At 42.5% G+C, this 16,393-nt stretch overlaps 1 protein-coding gene across 6 annotated transcripts in view; it reads right to left on the reverse strand.

Moving 5' to 3' along the window:
* Positions 1-13,082: 13,082 nt before the first annotated feature.
* The window catches only part of ELMO1 (engulfment and cell motility 1), a 299,792-nt gene continuing 296,481 nt past the window's right edge, over positions 13,083-16,393 (reverse strand). For all 6 annotated transcript variants that reach the window (XM_071561429.1, XM_071561428.1, XM_071561430.1 and 3 more), the window contains one exon: positions 13,083-14,413. In XM_071561429.1, coding sequence (XP_071417530.1) covers positions 14,213-14,413 — 201 coding nt within the window. In that variant the 3' untranslated portion in view covers positions 13,083-14,212. The remainder of the gene's footprint in view (positions 14,414-16,393) is intronic.

Raw genomic sequence — 16,393 nt, forward strand, 5'->3', positions numbered from 1 at the left:
TAGGCATGACTTTTGCCTTCACTATGCAGAATGGCCCCAGGAGAATCAAAATCAGTGGCACAAGGACCATCAAATTTTAAACAAGGGAGAAAGCAGGCACCACATTGCTTTCCCCACCCCCCTTCCCCCCTCCCCCCAAGCTGTGCCCTGACCACCGAGTATTTCTGCCAGATCTCCAGCCCCTCCATACATGTTCAAGCCATTAACTCATCCATGAAGACACCATCCTTTGTGCACAATGGGATGGCTGACTGCCTCCCTCCCTCATTATTGGCCTTCCACAATCCTTTTCAGCCAATTCAATGAAATATAAATAGCATTTCAGATAAATGTTCACTGTCTTATAATACCATTCCTACATCTTTCTGCTCTTGCTCTGGATGCATAAAAAAGAGCTGTAATATATTTCAATGAGTTATTGAATCCTTTTGAAACCCTGATATATGCTCAGTGCAGGGTTATTTAAATATGAGGGATATAGGCATAGGCATTAGCAAAATCTACCCAAATAAATTGTTCAGGAAAAATGACCAGGCAATCTTCTGTCTTGCAAATCAATCTGTCTTCCAAAATGAAGGACTCTAAGCCTTCTGATGCTGTACCCATCCCCTTTATCTGCACAGGTATGACCACAGCCACAAAAAAGTATGGTTCAGGCTTTCCTGTCCCCTTTTTTCCCCTCTATTTTTTTAAATATAATTTTTAATTTGTATTTAAATGAAGTTGCTGGTCACCACAGCAGGGATTCTCATTCCTTTGCCTAAATAATATAGGGTGATTGCTGTACAACCAGAGGATAAGAAGAAACAGGAGGAATCAGGAGTGTAAGTCAGGGTTTTACTGAAGCATGACACAGAAGTAGTATCTCCCCCATCTTCTTGACTTAGAGAACATATTAACACTGGAGTATTTGTGGATTTTTTTCTCCCTGTTACTTGTTCACCACCATTCATCATTTAGCCTCAGCGTTCATGTATATTTAAAGCAACCAACATAAATTAGCAACAAAGCTTGAGAGTGTTAAATAACATCCAATAAAACTCCTTCCCCTCACTGGAGTAGTTTCTCAAAATGAAAAGATCTGAGTAAACACCTTGTTCTAACACTATGCACAGATAACAAAATGGGATCTGAGGGACTTTCACCCTCTGAACTATACCACCTGAAGGAAAGGGAGCCTCTCCATCACTTCTGGAAGGATAAGTAAGTTAAAATACATTTTAGGGACCAAGCAAAATGCAGTTCTCTCGGTCTCACAAAAATGTGGGAAACACCCCAGCAGCAAGTCTGTCACTCTTCATTATATTCCCATCACATAAAGCAAAGGAAGATAACAGGTACATTCTGGAGGTCTCCGGACTCTGAACTGAACACAAACAAGCAGTCCCTTTTAGCAATGATCAGATGTCAAAAAACGTTTTTCAGGAAGCAGAAATGATAGTAATTGTATAGCTGAATATGCCCAAATCTATTCCATGCATATTGGAAACATCTCTATTTGCAGTCTCTGGGTGTGCTCCATTCCTTGCAGCGGTGACGCTGCAGATCCCCAGTGGGGAGTCTGAATAATTTTGCCTCCAAGCAATACAGCAACAGTCGTGTTGGTAAAAGGCCAGATAAAAGATAATGTGCAAGATAGGTAATTTCATTTTGTATCAGGAGCAGCGCAGGCAGCAGACCGAAGTTTCTTTTGGGCTGGGGCAGAAGTGGATCACAGTCTATAAAAGATTTCCCATCCGCATGTCTGTTGTTAACACCATGTAGGGTAAGCCTGAGAGCCCTAGTCAGGCTAATAAAGTTATTTATGCAACTACTCAGTGATCTGGGTGTCTGGGTCTTACTGGCGTTCTACTGCCCAAGCCTTTCCCCTTTTCACCCTCTGTAGTTCTCTGTAGCCAAATTTCTTGACAGTCCTCCCATAAGTCTTCTTCCCCAAAGCTCTGATGTGGAAACCATGAAAGTTGGTGAAGAAATTTTAATGATATCATATTGCAAGTTTCTGGACATTTATCAGTGAGAAAGTGAGAAGAGGTAGGAAACACACAATCATATTCCTGCCCAAAAGTAACCATCTGGGTTTGAGTGTCTCAGTGTTTGGTTCTCTGCTTCCCTGATGACAGCTGGGTTTCACCAAATGCTTAGCACTGACCTTCTGAAAAGCAAATCCCAGTGAAGCCTTTCAAGATGAGCAGCCAAAACCCAGAGGCATCACTATAGGATGCCAAATAGACAAAGGAAAGTTAACCAATTTTTTCTGAGATATAAAAAGAAACTATTTCTTTTCCCCAAAGCTAGTGTCATTTCCAACCCTTCAAAACTAAAGAGGACTTGCCCTAGACGTATTTGGTGCATCATGCTATTTTAGGCAATAATTCACGATGCAAAATTCATAATTCATGTGTCTAGATAATTTCTTTGCTTTAATCCTACACCCGGTTTCTTTTGATGATTATCAAAAATAACTACAGTCACTGTAGATGAAGGTAAGCTGTAGTCTTTAACTAAAACTCTCTGCCTATGTTTGTCAGGCTTGGTGACCCAATCCTGCTGCTGCCAAGAGTGTCAGCAGCTCTGTGGGCTCCCAACCCCTAATTGTGCCTGCACACAGTGCCTGGAATGGTATCCTTGGTGCTCCTCTGCCTTCCTGAAGAGGATCCATCTCACTAAAGGGCTCCCTTAGCATAGTGGGCTTGTTTTCTTCAACGCTAATGGGTACCCATGTTTAAAGCTTCCCCTTGCATTTCAGCCTTCTCCTAAGGCATTTCTGAGAGAGGCTTTCAACAGAAGACACTTGCTATATTTGCCTGAAGGGTTCCTATTCCCAGGACACAGGTAGCCAAGGCTTTCATCATTCATTAAAGCTTCTCATTTATGTTTGGAGTACTTGGGACATACCACAGAGTGAAGGTGCTGTGACATAAATATGTGCCTTCAGCATTTTTAGAGGTGGGCAGTGAGACAGGGAGAATTACTGCCTATTTTTGCCAAAAGAAAGCTCCACATGTATGCATGCATGTACACATACACACCAGATACATCCTGGCAGAAAAGACTCCTGTCTGGAAAGACACTTCTATCACATTTACAGGGAGGGAGTAAAAACCCCAGAAGCACATTTTTCTTCCTCTTTACCAAAGAAAAAAATATGTTATCTCTTAATTTATCTATCTGCAATATTTAATTTGAGGGCTTTCATGGAATTTTTTGGCATCTCTGTGATACAAGAAGAGAGATTCAATATAGATTCAAAAGGAGCATTAGTCTTGAACCACTTCCCTGTGCATTTCAAGGAATAAGCCTTCAACTTGAGGGACTTGGCAGTATTTCTCTTCATTTTTAAAAGTCAGTTTTAGTACTAATAAGTAAATGTCATTTTCATGGCTGTTTGTACTTCTCTATCTCACACACTAGACAAACAAATATAAATAAAAGTGTTAATTTGCTTCAGCCACTGTCCTGAGGAGTTCAAGGGGCACTTTGCTATCCATCCCAGAGCACAGCTGCCATGGCAAAGGTGTGTTGCTCTGATTCAAGGAACTGGGCAGTGGGAGACCAGCTTCTCCATTAAATGCCTTTGATGAGATTTGCTGAGCCTGCTTGTGGAAGGACTGTGCCCCAGGGTGGAAGAGGCACCATATGGTCATCCCTGCAGGAAAGCTGTGCATGCAGGGGTGGAGAGACCCTGCCTGGACATGGGCTGTTCTCCATCAGCAGCAAAGAGGTTAAGCAGCAGAACGAGCCCAAAAGTTGAGATTTCATCAGGACAAGGGCTTATTGGAACCATTCATTTTAAAATATTGCCGTATTGTTCGAGTACTTTATTTTTTTGGTGATTCAGCTGTGAGTGAGAAAGGTGCCATGACCCACTCAATGGCCTATCCATCACACCTACTTAACCTCACTGTCTGCACAGGGCAGGGACCACCAAATCCTGGCTGCTGGCCCCACTTGTGTGTCCACTGCTTGGTCCCTCAGCTTCCCAGGTGTAGCCCTGCACTGTGGTACCACCTAAAAGAAAGGAACAAGACCATGATGTCAGCCCCTGTCCATGAAATGGGTATGCATGCCCTTGGTAGGACAAACTGTTTCCTGCATTAGAAGCGGGCTGGTCACTGCAGAGGATCTAGGGAAAGGGCACACCAAGATTAAAGATTTGGTGGGGACTAGCTAAAGGTTTGCCAAAAGATCACATCTCTGCCTACCCTGGCAAGAGGGATGATTCATCCTTTGCCTCCTCAAGCAGCAAAATCCCCTTCTCCAGATGCAATTTTCTCTGCACTTCTTCCAGATCATGCTGTCACCCATGGACGAAACCAAGCGTACATCCATCCCTAAAATGAGAATTTTGGCTCAGTTGAATTTGCAGCACTGATGGGCAGCAAATGCCATGCCTTAGCTACACTGGACAAAAGCCAGCAGACATTTTCCAAATACTCTTGCTGCTTACACTGCAGCATAAGATCCAGTAATTCCCCTCTGCTGGGGATTTGGAAAGCAGTTCACCTCATAATTGCCCTGCAGGATCAGGCCATAGACTGAGTATAAATCAGCCACAGGTGCTTGAATTAGGAGAATTAATTAATAAGACCTTCCCATCCCCTGGAGGTTCAGAGGACAATGAGGAGGGTAACGATAAAGGTCAACACAAACCACAACATATTAATCCTGCATTTGTCCCAAGTGTGACAGACTGCTGGGAGCTATTCTTTGTGCTCATACCAGGGGGAACTGATGGGACTTTATTCTCTGTTTGCAGGGAACAGTTCATGCAAGACATTAAATTTCTCATTGCCATTACTAAAACTCAGAATCCTCTTCATGAGGTATTCAGCACCTGTTACATCAGTCTTGCACACCACTTTTATCATCCTCACATCCACCTCTGTCTTTCAGAGTTCAATATTTATTATCTTCATTGCAACTGTAGAATCAAACCCTCTCTTAATTCTACTGCAGTTCATTTCTTGAAGATAAGCATACCTATCTCCCAAAAAGAGATAGTGTGTTCTGGCAGAAGACACAGAGCATTACCAAACTGGCTGGGAGACAGGGATGGCTGGCCACAGGAGCCCTGCATCAGCAGGTTTCAGAAGCTGGAAAAGTGTAAAGAAGGCTAATGGAAATTGGCCTTCGCTAACATGTTCAAAAGGCTGGAAAATGCCTTTATAATGTGCTAATGTGTCAGCAAGAGAATTTTCAGTCCTTTAATAAATGACGAGCACCTACAAGTTCTCATCTCACCACACCATAATTTTTTTCTTTTTCAATACATGGTTTACAATTGTGCTCCTACAGCATCTTGGGTGCCCTGATACACTGTTAGTAAGACAAGATGGGCTCAGTAGCACTGAGGTACTAATTTCCATCAGGAACTTGGCCAACTAGGCAATTACACACATACCTTCCTTCTCTTTGCAGTGTGGAAAGTGCAGCTTCAGCCCTGTCCAGCAATTATGGGGTGCAAAGGAGCCACCTTTGAGCTCCTGGACCTGGCACAGGGTGTGAGGGGCTTACACCACAGGGATGCTGACAACATCAGGAATCACTTGTGCCCACAAGATGACTTGCCCCACTGAGCAGCATGACTGCTTGGAGAAGCCACTTCTTTCAGCCCTCATGGAGGTCTTACTGTGCCAGGCAGACAGTGCAAAGCCATTCAAACTGTCTCTTTTAGAGCACTCTTCCAGCAAGGCATCACACCAAAATATCTGCCAGTGCCTCTGCTTGGGGGGGGATCAGTTTTAAAAGGCCTTGCAGAGCTGCTGTAGCAGTACCTTGCTCAGTCCTTGCAAATCTAAGTATCAAGGGACTATCAAGTCTCATCAAAACATGAGAAAGAAGCAATTCCCACCCCGGCCCCACACCTCCTGCCTGTTGGAAAGGCTTGCCTGTCCTTGCATAAACCTCTATGAAATTACACTGTGTAAAGCACAAGCAAAGTGCAGGTATCAATTCCATGCTGACAAGGGCTGGCCTGGCATGGTAGGCATTTGATGCTCACCCTGGGGTAGACAGGACAGCTTGCAGGGTGCTTGTGCTCAGGTACAGGTTGACCACAGTGCTGCTGCTGGCTGTGTTTAATTTCTTTGCTCTGCATGAGCAAATTTATTAAATCCACAGCACTTCCTTTTTTTTTTTTCCAGCCAGTGTGATCTGAATGAATACTTGCCAGTCATTTGACTAATTAGGTTAATTCAGGAACCTGTCTTCAGAAGCCCATTGCTGAGAAACCTCCTCAATTCTGGGAATTTAAAAGTGACATTGTTTTGATTAAAATCGAACCAAAACAGTGAAAGCAATTGCTAGTTTCTTTTCTGGTTTTTGTTGTTGTTTGTTTTTTTTTTTCACCACAAAGACAGCTTTGACTCATGGCTGCAGCCAGTCTTGTGTATGCCACAATAATCAGGGGCTTGGACTGCTGTTTATATCAAATCATCTTGTAAGAAATATATTTATGTGAAAATACTGCCATTCATTCTGTGTGAATTAAAGTTGTTGGAGTTGTTACATGTACCTTTTTTCTGCAAGTCAGTCATATGGCCATGCAGGTTTCCTGAGAAGATTCTAGGGCTGCACAAAGGCCTGGATTTCTGATCTGGGGAAGGTATCCAGACTGCTGCAGTTTGGTTCTTTACTGGAGAAAAAAAAACCTCTTCCAGTAAAAAGTCAAAAATAAAACCAAACTAAAACAAAACCCTCGAACAATAATCAAGCAACCAAACAAAAAAAACAAACCCAAACCAAAACCCAACACAACCCTAAAAACCTCCACTAAAACATTTTGTTTCAATTACAGTTTTTTATGGCACTTTAAATCTTAGAACTCAAAAAGGACCCTGAAACACTAATTCAACTAAATTCCCACAATTTTTTTTTGTGTTAAATCTTCCTTCAGTGGCATTTTCCAACAGAGCCACTGCCACTTTCCTGGCCAGCTCAGCATCACACCAGTGGTCCCCTTGCCTTTCTGCTGGGTGGAGCGCCTACACCGGCACTGTGTAGGTGCTTCTTCCAGCGGATTCAAGGTGATGAAAACACAGTGATGCAGCTCACCCATGCTAACAGGGCACTTTCACAGGGTATAATAGCCTTGGTTCAAAATAATAAAAATCTAAAACAAGGCTGCTATCCTCACGTCATCTTTATGTCTGAGCATGGTGGCAGGTATACAATATTTTTGGTGCCCTCATTCATGTTGTCCCAACCTCCTCTCCTCACATCCTCTACCATCCAGCCCCACCAACCTGCCAGCCAGCATCAGCTCTTATGTCCTCTGTCCCCTCTCACTTCGATGCTGCCCACTGGAGCATCTGACACTACCAAGCTGTACATGTGCTATTTTCAGACTGATTTCCTGGGAAAAGGGAACTGGGGCACTTGCACCCTTTGTGTGTGTGTGTGTATGCATGTGTTTGTGTGTGTGCATCCACCCGTGAGCCATTAGATTTGATGAGAATTTGGAGGCTCAGTAATGGTTTTATGATCACTGTAGAGGACTTGGTAAAGGTCCACATTAAGGGAAAAACTTGGCCTGAAAAGAACCTTATCAGATGCTGGAGAAGTACCCACAAACCAGCCAATTTCAATACCTCAGCCTCAGTTTTCAGCGGACCTCAAACTGCATTGGAAATGAGAGAACCAAGTGCATAAGACAAACCTTTATGAGAAAGCCAGTTTGGCTGGGTTGTACTTTGACTATTTGGGATAAATCAAGTGGTGGATAGGTGTAAGGTATCACTGTACCTACCTTGGGCTGGGGAGACAAAGAGGGTTTGAGAGCTGTCAGAGACTAACAGAGAGTATTGTGAGTCAAGCGACATGTGCAGAGGGACCTGTGCGGGTGAAAAACAGCTGAAATAATCCTGCTGGTGCTCTTTAAATGTCATACTCCTGGCAGAGAAACCTTTCACATGTTTCTCTGCTCGTATCTCCAAGCCTTTCCAAATGCACCAGGCTTCTGCTGCTTGAAAGGGGAGCAGGAAGCTGTTCTCTGGGAAAACCCTGTGGACGAGCCATTTTCCTCTGGGAAAGATGCAAGCACTCAGCAACTTTCCTTGGTGTCCTCATTTTCAGCATTTACCGAGAACTTTCTTTTTGAAGCCTGGCAGATTCCTACAAGGCTTTTCCTGACTTCTTCAAAAACTACCCTGACAATACAAACTCCCTGCTAATTGGCAGGGAATGAAGTCCCACAGGCTCAGCCTCTCACGTGCATGTGGCCTGCTGGTGGAACAGCAAAGATATCCAGGGTGCGTTGACTCCTTGGGGGAGGTAGATGGAAAGGGGATATTCAATCTGAGGCATTTCAAGAGAAACTGAGAGAATACAGACATACCTCATGCTGCCTCTTATTAAAAAAAAGAGAACCAGCCTCCTTCTCCCTTATGACAACCCAGAAGAATCCCAAAACATAATCAGTTTAGGCTGAAACACAATGTTGCCTACAAGATTAAAATTAGACTCATGAGGTTTCATCAAGGGAGAATTTAACTATGACACTCAATCATGCTGCAAAATTCTCTAATGACAACAGAAATAAAGTCATTCAAGACAGATCCTTAAATGTCACAGGAAAGAAAGCCTGCCCTTGCTTGCATCCCTTGGCAAACCTATATTAGGCATCTCTTTTCCCTCTCTTTCTCTACATGCACTGATGCCTTGTGGCCATACCCTCCATGGGCTGGAACTACAGGCCAGCATCCTGCTTTGAACACAACAGCACTGGATCACCCAGCTTTGTGTCTGTCCCATACGTCACATCTTACAGGAGATGGTCTGTAAATGAGAGGCAAAGAGGATGACAGCGTGTTTGCATGAGCCTCCCAACAAGGAGGCTTGTTTGACTCTTCCAAGAGATTATAAAACCATAACAGCTTATGTTCTCCACATAGTGTCTTCAGTGAGGTGGCTACAGTAAAGCTGATAAACTCTCTGTTGAAAAAACACATCAGCTCAGAAAACTCTCCTACTTCCAATAGTAACCTCTCCACTTGGAGAAGGATAGCTAATGAGATGTTTCCTTTGCCCTACCTGTGTACCCACGAGATAAGCATCACCAGACCAGCTCTCCTCTTCAGTGATGTCCAAGGTCTCCCAGCAAGAAGTGAAAATAAAGCACAAATATATGTTTGAAACAGTCTCCAGTACTTTTTAACCTTGCCCTCATGAGGCAGCTGCAGGACAGCACTCCCTGAGTCAGCATTTTGAAATCACCTTACTATAAATTCATGGCTCTTCCAACATCCATCTTATGTCTGTCCTTGCCCTAACAAACTTGTGCTTTTGACACCACTCTCATCTCAAGTTTCATCCTGATTTCATACAGAAAGGGTTCCTGTTTCAATTCTTTAACCTCTGTGTTAAGTCCAAAATATGTGTGAAGCAGGAGTGACATTGAACAATCAGATGGCACCTTCTTCAGTCTCCTGAAGTAACCAGTGGTACCCCAAGCAATTACACATCAGACCAAAGCATCACGATTTGCATGGCATCCAAGCATGTAGCAAAAACTCAGTAACAGACAAAATTGCCTTCCTGCTCACACAGGCCCTGATCTAGTTAAGTCCATAAGCACCCACCTAAATTTAGGTGTGTCTATCAAACTGAAATCAAGCATCTTTTGCTGCATGGGTAAGAGCTTTGTTAATCAGGGAACTTGTGTAAGCTATGTGGATGTTTAATATTCAAATACAATTATCATCTAGGGAGGGAGGGAGCACTGAGCAAGTCTCATCCTGATTTAGAAAGCTCTGGGGAAAGCAATGACAGCTCAGCCAGCAGAGTAACAAAAACTCTGTCCTATGAATATCTTCCAGAGTTTGCAAGGATTTTATCTTTACCTCCTTGATGGTGCTGTAAGGGGAAGGGTTCTTTTCTTATGTCAGATGCCTAGTATTCCAGACAGCTAAGATATCCCCAGGTCAGTAAGGGCTAGATTTATTTTTTTTTTAAACTCTCAAGAAGAATGGAACAAGAAGAGGACAAAATCTTACATTAATCTTATGCTCCTTAGATGAATGACTTTCATATGACAGTGAAGCTAATGCCTTTTACTTGTCAGTGCAGCAGCAACAAAAGAGAGAAAGGGGGGGATATGGCAATACAAGAGTGACCTCCTGCTCCCAATATCTGGTTATTACTTACACCCCTGTAGAGCTGGACATGTCAGAGCCACCTCCAATCACTGCAGTCCAATGCAATGACAAGCAACCAAAGAGAAGATGCTTGCAAGGGTGTTTCATGCCCATGCCCCTCTCTCTATTTTCCCCTGCCAGGAAGGGGTTTCTTTTCTTCTTTCATCCCTCCCTCTTTTAAGAGCTGGCCAGAGCCTGTGTGATTGCAGCTGGTGGGCTAGAGAGTTGCTGAGAGGACACGTGACTTGCCTGCATTAACGGGGAGAACTGATGGGAGAGAAACATCAATGACAAGCACCCTGGGCAAGAAAAAATGCAATACTGGATAGCGCATGAAGACACAAGAGGATTTTGCAAATAAAGTAATCAGGATGTTGCACAGTAATTTTGCAACAGAAGAGAGAGTCAGCACGTACCTGCCACTTTGCATGAGGGCATTATTTTCCCATGCAAGATGTAAGGTTTAATAAAAGAGTTCTCCACACTGAAAAAGGAGTTGCTTCTGAAAAAAAAGTAATGAAAGCCCTGTTTCTCTGATGCATAGCTTGCTTTCTATAGGATTACTTTGCATTGCTGCTCTTCTCCTTGTCCCTACAAGCAGAGCAAGCAGATGACTTATGAAGATACATATTTTTCTTAATTCAAGTTTTCTGGTAAAAGAATATATTAACTTTCAAAAGCAAAGTCATTTCCAAAATAGTAGCTAAAATTAGACTGATTTTTTTTTGTTCTCTCTCCCCTTCATGGCTTTTACAAGCAATTACCCACTTAATGTTTTGAAATTATACAAGAAACTTCAATAGTGATTCTTTTTCCTGCTGCATCTCCTTGAATGTGAAGACTTAAAAGCTTTTCTGGAACACAACAGCGTGAGCAAATGAATTTGCTGTTTTCATTCTCAATTTTTTTTTTTAAAGAATGGGAAGCAGCGGGATATTTGCTCATGATTTAACCTTTTTTTTTAAATTTCATAATGTTAAAGTGAGCCTATATGACAGCTCTAGAAACTGAAGGCAGAAATCTTCTTGCCACCACAGCCCTTCACGTTTCTGTGGGAGTGCTTCTAAAATAGCTGCAAGGGCTATTACACCAACGCATCTCTCAAGCCTCTCCTTTCTTATGGCAGGGTGGGACACGTGGGTGGATACAAATTTAGCATGCCTGCTCTTGTGACTATCCCACACCACCAATAACCCATGCAAAGAGCCAGACTGTGTAGGGAGTCAGGGATTCTGCAAAGCAGGGCTGCAGGAAGGAGGGAGATAGAGCCACACACCAGTGCTGTGATATCCATCCAGCCCCAGAGCTGCACCACCCTAGTCAGGCTGCACCCACCCAGAACAGGAGAGAGGCTGATGGGCTCTGTCACTGCTGCAAGAGCCCTTTGCTGCCTGAGTGGTGTTGATGAGCCTCAGTGTAATGTGGATGGGCACGAGGTGTTGGTTAAAACAGAAGGCTGGGATGCCAGCTCTTCTCCCACCACCTCCCCCAGGCTCTTGGGGTGGAGTTAGGGGCACTCACCTTAGTGGAGGAGGCAAGTCTAACCTTTCTCTCTTGCTCAAGTTGTCCTCTGGAGGAGGATTTTTGTCTGCTCCTTTCTGATTGTCACACAGATGCCTTTCTGCTAAGACCACAGCACTGGATAGCCACCGAGCCAGCAGTATTTGTTTGGCTCTTATCACTTAGGAGTGAAAGATGTTTCTTTTGCTAACAAAGCAATGCCCATCTGAAGCACCAACTCTGAAATCTGTAAATAAAAAGCAAAGGTTATGCACAGCCAAGCCATCCAGCTGGATCAGGGAAACTCACAAAACAACTCAGGCTCTCTGTTCTCCTCCAAGTTTTATCTGCATGACGATAAGACGAAGCATCAGTGTCTTGTAAAGAAACACATTCCTACCTCCATCTCTCACATCCAGGGCCCCTTCAAAATCCACCATGGCAGGCAGTGCAGTGCCTTTGCTTCCATTATGTTCTGATCACAATTACCTTTGCTATAGTCTGACAAGGCTTTGCAGAATAAACCATCTCAAATTTACACATCTCATGTTGCACATCTCTGCTCTCACCAAGACCGAATATTCTCTCAGGCGACAGTCCACTGTAACTTCTCCCTCCAGCATTTAACTCAGAGTCTCTTTTAATATACTTAACCATCCACTGCCACACCTAAACCAACTTATATCTTCTGTTAGATTAATACACTTTCAAGAAGGCACCTTCCTTGAGACCTTCATGCTTGAATTCATACAATGTTCTGATCATCAGCCAGAATATTTGCCCCAGAGCCATCTGGATGGAGCAAAGGTCACCTCAGTTGAAGTCTTCTTTGACTGTCAGAACGGGAACTACCATCTGGGTTTCTCACTGGTACAAGACCTGATAAAACCCTCTTCACAGTTTTTTCAGCTGGGTCCAAGCAGGAGAGGAACTTGCACAGATAAACATCTGTATTCAGCACATGCAGTGGGAGGGAAAGGGCTGGCAGGTCCCTCTAGATCTAGACCCAGCACTACTGAGAGAGAGATATTGAACTTAGGGAAGTACCTAAAAAAACATGAGGAGGAAGGGAATCCATCCTGCAAAGCTCAGATGTTCCTAACACAAATATGCTGGAGCCATAAATACTTTCAATGGAGGAAATGGAAATATAGGAAGACAGTTGCTCCAGCAAACACAGGACACGCAGCAGCCTTGAATCACTCATAAGCACATCAGTATGCTGGGGTTTTAGATTTCACAAGGGTTCTTCTCACAGGAAGGCTCATGTAACCATGGCAATGGAGATCTCTGGATGCATCTCATCCTTGTCACTGCAAACAAACAAGTTAAATCAGACGCAGATAAGAAACATTCCACTTTTCCCTCTCCTCTATGTACCAAACACTTAGAATTACTAGGAACCATAAAGAATAAAAGACAACTTCAGAAGAAAAACAAAGTTCCAAGAATCATCACAACTTAGATTTTTATTCAACAGTGAAGGTGAAGGGAAATACTACTTTTTCCCTTCAGGGTGAATGTTCCAAATGGAAATTAAGTAAAAATATTGTTCCTCAAAAGTACTCACAATGAAATTAGTTTTCATTAAATATATTTGTTTGGCAAAATAAAATAAAAAAATTAGAACCCGTACAAAAAAAATCCCTTGCAAATTTCTAACACTGTAGCAATGATAACAATGTAAACCTGGATGTTTGGCAGTTGTAATTCATTTGTGAAAATTACTGTTGAACTTTGGACCAAGAAAATAAAAATCACTTCAAATAGCAAGAAGCCAATTTTAGAGGCAACTGAGGCTTAGGGAATGCTATAGGGATGGGACACAATAGTGGCTTCATACACGGTTTGTGTGAGTGATCTGCTAGTGTGGGGCTATTGTGAGAGCTGGGAGGAAAAGAAGTTAAAAGCTCTTGCAGCATTGCAGCATATGGTACAGCAAAAATCTGCAGACTTTCCGTTCTGGGAGCCGATCAGTTGGGTGAAGGCTGGTGGCAAGAGTTGAGATGACGGTGGAAAGAATAATGACAGTGACGGATGGTGCAAGCACTGGGAAGCAGTTAACAAATTTCATCATCACATTGGATTCAGTTGTGAGCAGACTCTTGTGAGTGTCTGGGGAAATCTTCTGCTTACAGTAGGTGCTTCTGCTCCCTACCCCCCTCCTCCTTCCAGTTAAAGCCTCTGCCCTGCCACGTGGGTTTCACAGGCATGCAGTTTGATAACAACATCCTTTAGTTAAGAATGTCTATTCCAGTATTAAAAATGTAAAAAAAGTCCTCGGGAGGGTGCTTCTTAGTGGAAGTCTTTGCCTTAAGCAAGGCCAATGGCCTGCAATTACAATTTAATTAAAGCAATGTGGATTTGGATGAGCAATGGGGAAGATGGGAATGGGGAAGGAAGGGATGCAGGGAACAGGAAGGAATGCAGGTGTTTCTACATCCCTTCCCAAAGCCAAAATCCAAGGTGCAAAAGTGGGTTTCTTTTTTTCCTCACACTCTTCTTTTTTTTTTTTTTTTGTTTAATATCTCTCCAGTTATAATATATTTCCAGTTTCAAATCAAGTGTCAGTGACTGCCTCAGTTACAGTCATAAACAAAGTCATAGTTGCTGGGCTCCTTTGGGATAGGTGGGGGAGCATCTGGGATCTGTATATTTTCCAAGTCAAGGAGGCGTAGCTTTATCTCCATGCTGAGTAGCGTGTCTAAGTCATTCCGTGTTAGATCACTCAACATATCCTTCCCAAGGAGGGCGTTCAGTCCATCGGTCCATACACAATACTGCACAGGAAAAGGATAAAAACTATCATTAATAGACTTTTCATACACAAACTGCTTATCTGGTCTGGTCCTCTACAGCTATTGCTCCCACAGGGACTTACAAAGAGACCTAAAATTAGGTTGATGCATTTTATTAGCTCATATCACAAAGAAGGAATGTTTCACTGATCTGCTCAATAAAATGGAAAACCAATTTCATAAAAATGGGAAGAAATGACAGTATTTAGTTGTTTAACGATTTGCTATCTCCTCCAAACTTCTTGTTGAATATTCAACAGTTATGGGAGAATGTATATTATCTCATTTAGGACAACAAACCTCTGGAAAAATCTCCTTTACTCCTCTCATTCTCTTTCCCCACTAATTATTACAAAAGCCTGATTAACTTACACTAACTAAACTTTTAATTCCATGACAGTTAAGTTAGGTGAACTGAATCCCACTCTCAAATCCTTCTTGCCTCTCTGTGTATGAAATCCTGTACTATCCTATCTAGTTTTATCATGGTTTGCTTTCCCATAGATTAAGTGGTATCAGTTGACCTGCACAAAGATAGTCTCACATATCTATGCTTACTTTGCCACTATTTTACACAAAATAACATATTGTGAAAACTACAGTTAGATAATGCTAGATCCTTCATTAAAATTAAATGCCAGGCTGCTTGGGTATAATACTGAATGCTGCAAATGCTGAACTGGCCTCTAAAACCTTTTCCTTGCTGTTAGCTTTTTCCTAATAGAAGATGCCATCTTTCCCAACAGCTGACAGCTTGCGATAAACGTGGGCTGAACAACCATTTTAAATCAGCAAAAAACCCAAGGGAGATTGTTGCTCTAGAGTCAACTTCTATGGAATAAGTCACTTTCATTTATTACTACAAGCTATTTATTCAACTATGAACAGAAGTACTCAAATGCTGTCATCCAAAAATAAAGATTTCAATCATGAATTTGTGTCCTAGTTTGCAGGAGAAAAATTAAATCAACCGTAACCATATTTTTATCTTACAAATACTTCTGCTGGATTTCATGCCAAAAAAATGGATTTTAAATTTAGCTGACCATTTGCTACATGATACCTCCAAGTTTAAAAATAGCCATGGTTGACTTCATCCCACAGCAGAAATAAGGATTATTTTTAAGGAAGAGAGAGAAACCCCCCTCTTGGGGTATGTCTTCATCCAGAAGAAGGGCATATTTTAAAAACAGGATGGGTTAACACACTTCAACATCCAAAGTGAAATCCGACCCATTTAAATCAGTGACAAAACAGTAGCAGAGCAAGGATCTCACCCAGGGTGTTGGCAAGCAAAGCTGCAGCTTTAATGTAAGATCAGCTATATAGAAGATACTTTAAAGTTCAGGATGTCCTGCTAACAAGAACTAAATAAACAACTTATCCTGCCTATTCTAGGCTGCAAAAGTGTGCCACTGAAGACTTTTAAAGCATGCAATTTTTGTGGAGTGAATGTAGAACATCAGGAAAAGAAAGTTATCCTAGAAACGCAGTTATTTTTGAACAGACTATAATCTTTTATGATTGACTTGAAATCTTTCTTTGGGAAAGTTTTCCCCAAATTCATTATGAGGAAAGGAACATAAAAGCAAAAGGCTCTGCTCAGGTTAAAGAAGTGCAGAGCATCCACTCAACAGATGCAGCCCCGATGCAAATCGTCCATCACCTGCTCAGTGAGTACAGCCAGTTCTTTCTCTGGGGAGGAGTCCCAGGGGGCTAGAAAGCAGAACTGCAGTTCTCTTCTCTTCCAGATATAACTCATTCAGAGCCCACAGAAACCAAATTCTGGCCACAATTCAGATTAGTGCAAGAGCCTGGAAAAGGGGCTTCCTTTCTAATATCCATATTGGCAAGTGCATCTAATTAAACTCCTGTACATTTGAGCAGAGAGAGATACTAATGAGATGGTGGAAAAACAGAGGTATTCATTCAGAAGCTTTTTTTCTTTTTAATATGCAAAGG

The sequence above is a fragment of the Pithys albifrons genome, chromosome 7, assembly GCF_047495875.1.
Source record: "Pithys albifrons albifrons isolate INPA30051 chromosome 7, PitAlb_v1, whole genome shotgun sequence".
Classification (NCBI taxonomy): Eukaryota; Metazoa; Chordata; class Aves; order Passeriformes; family Thamnophilidae; genus Pithys; species Pithys albifrons.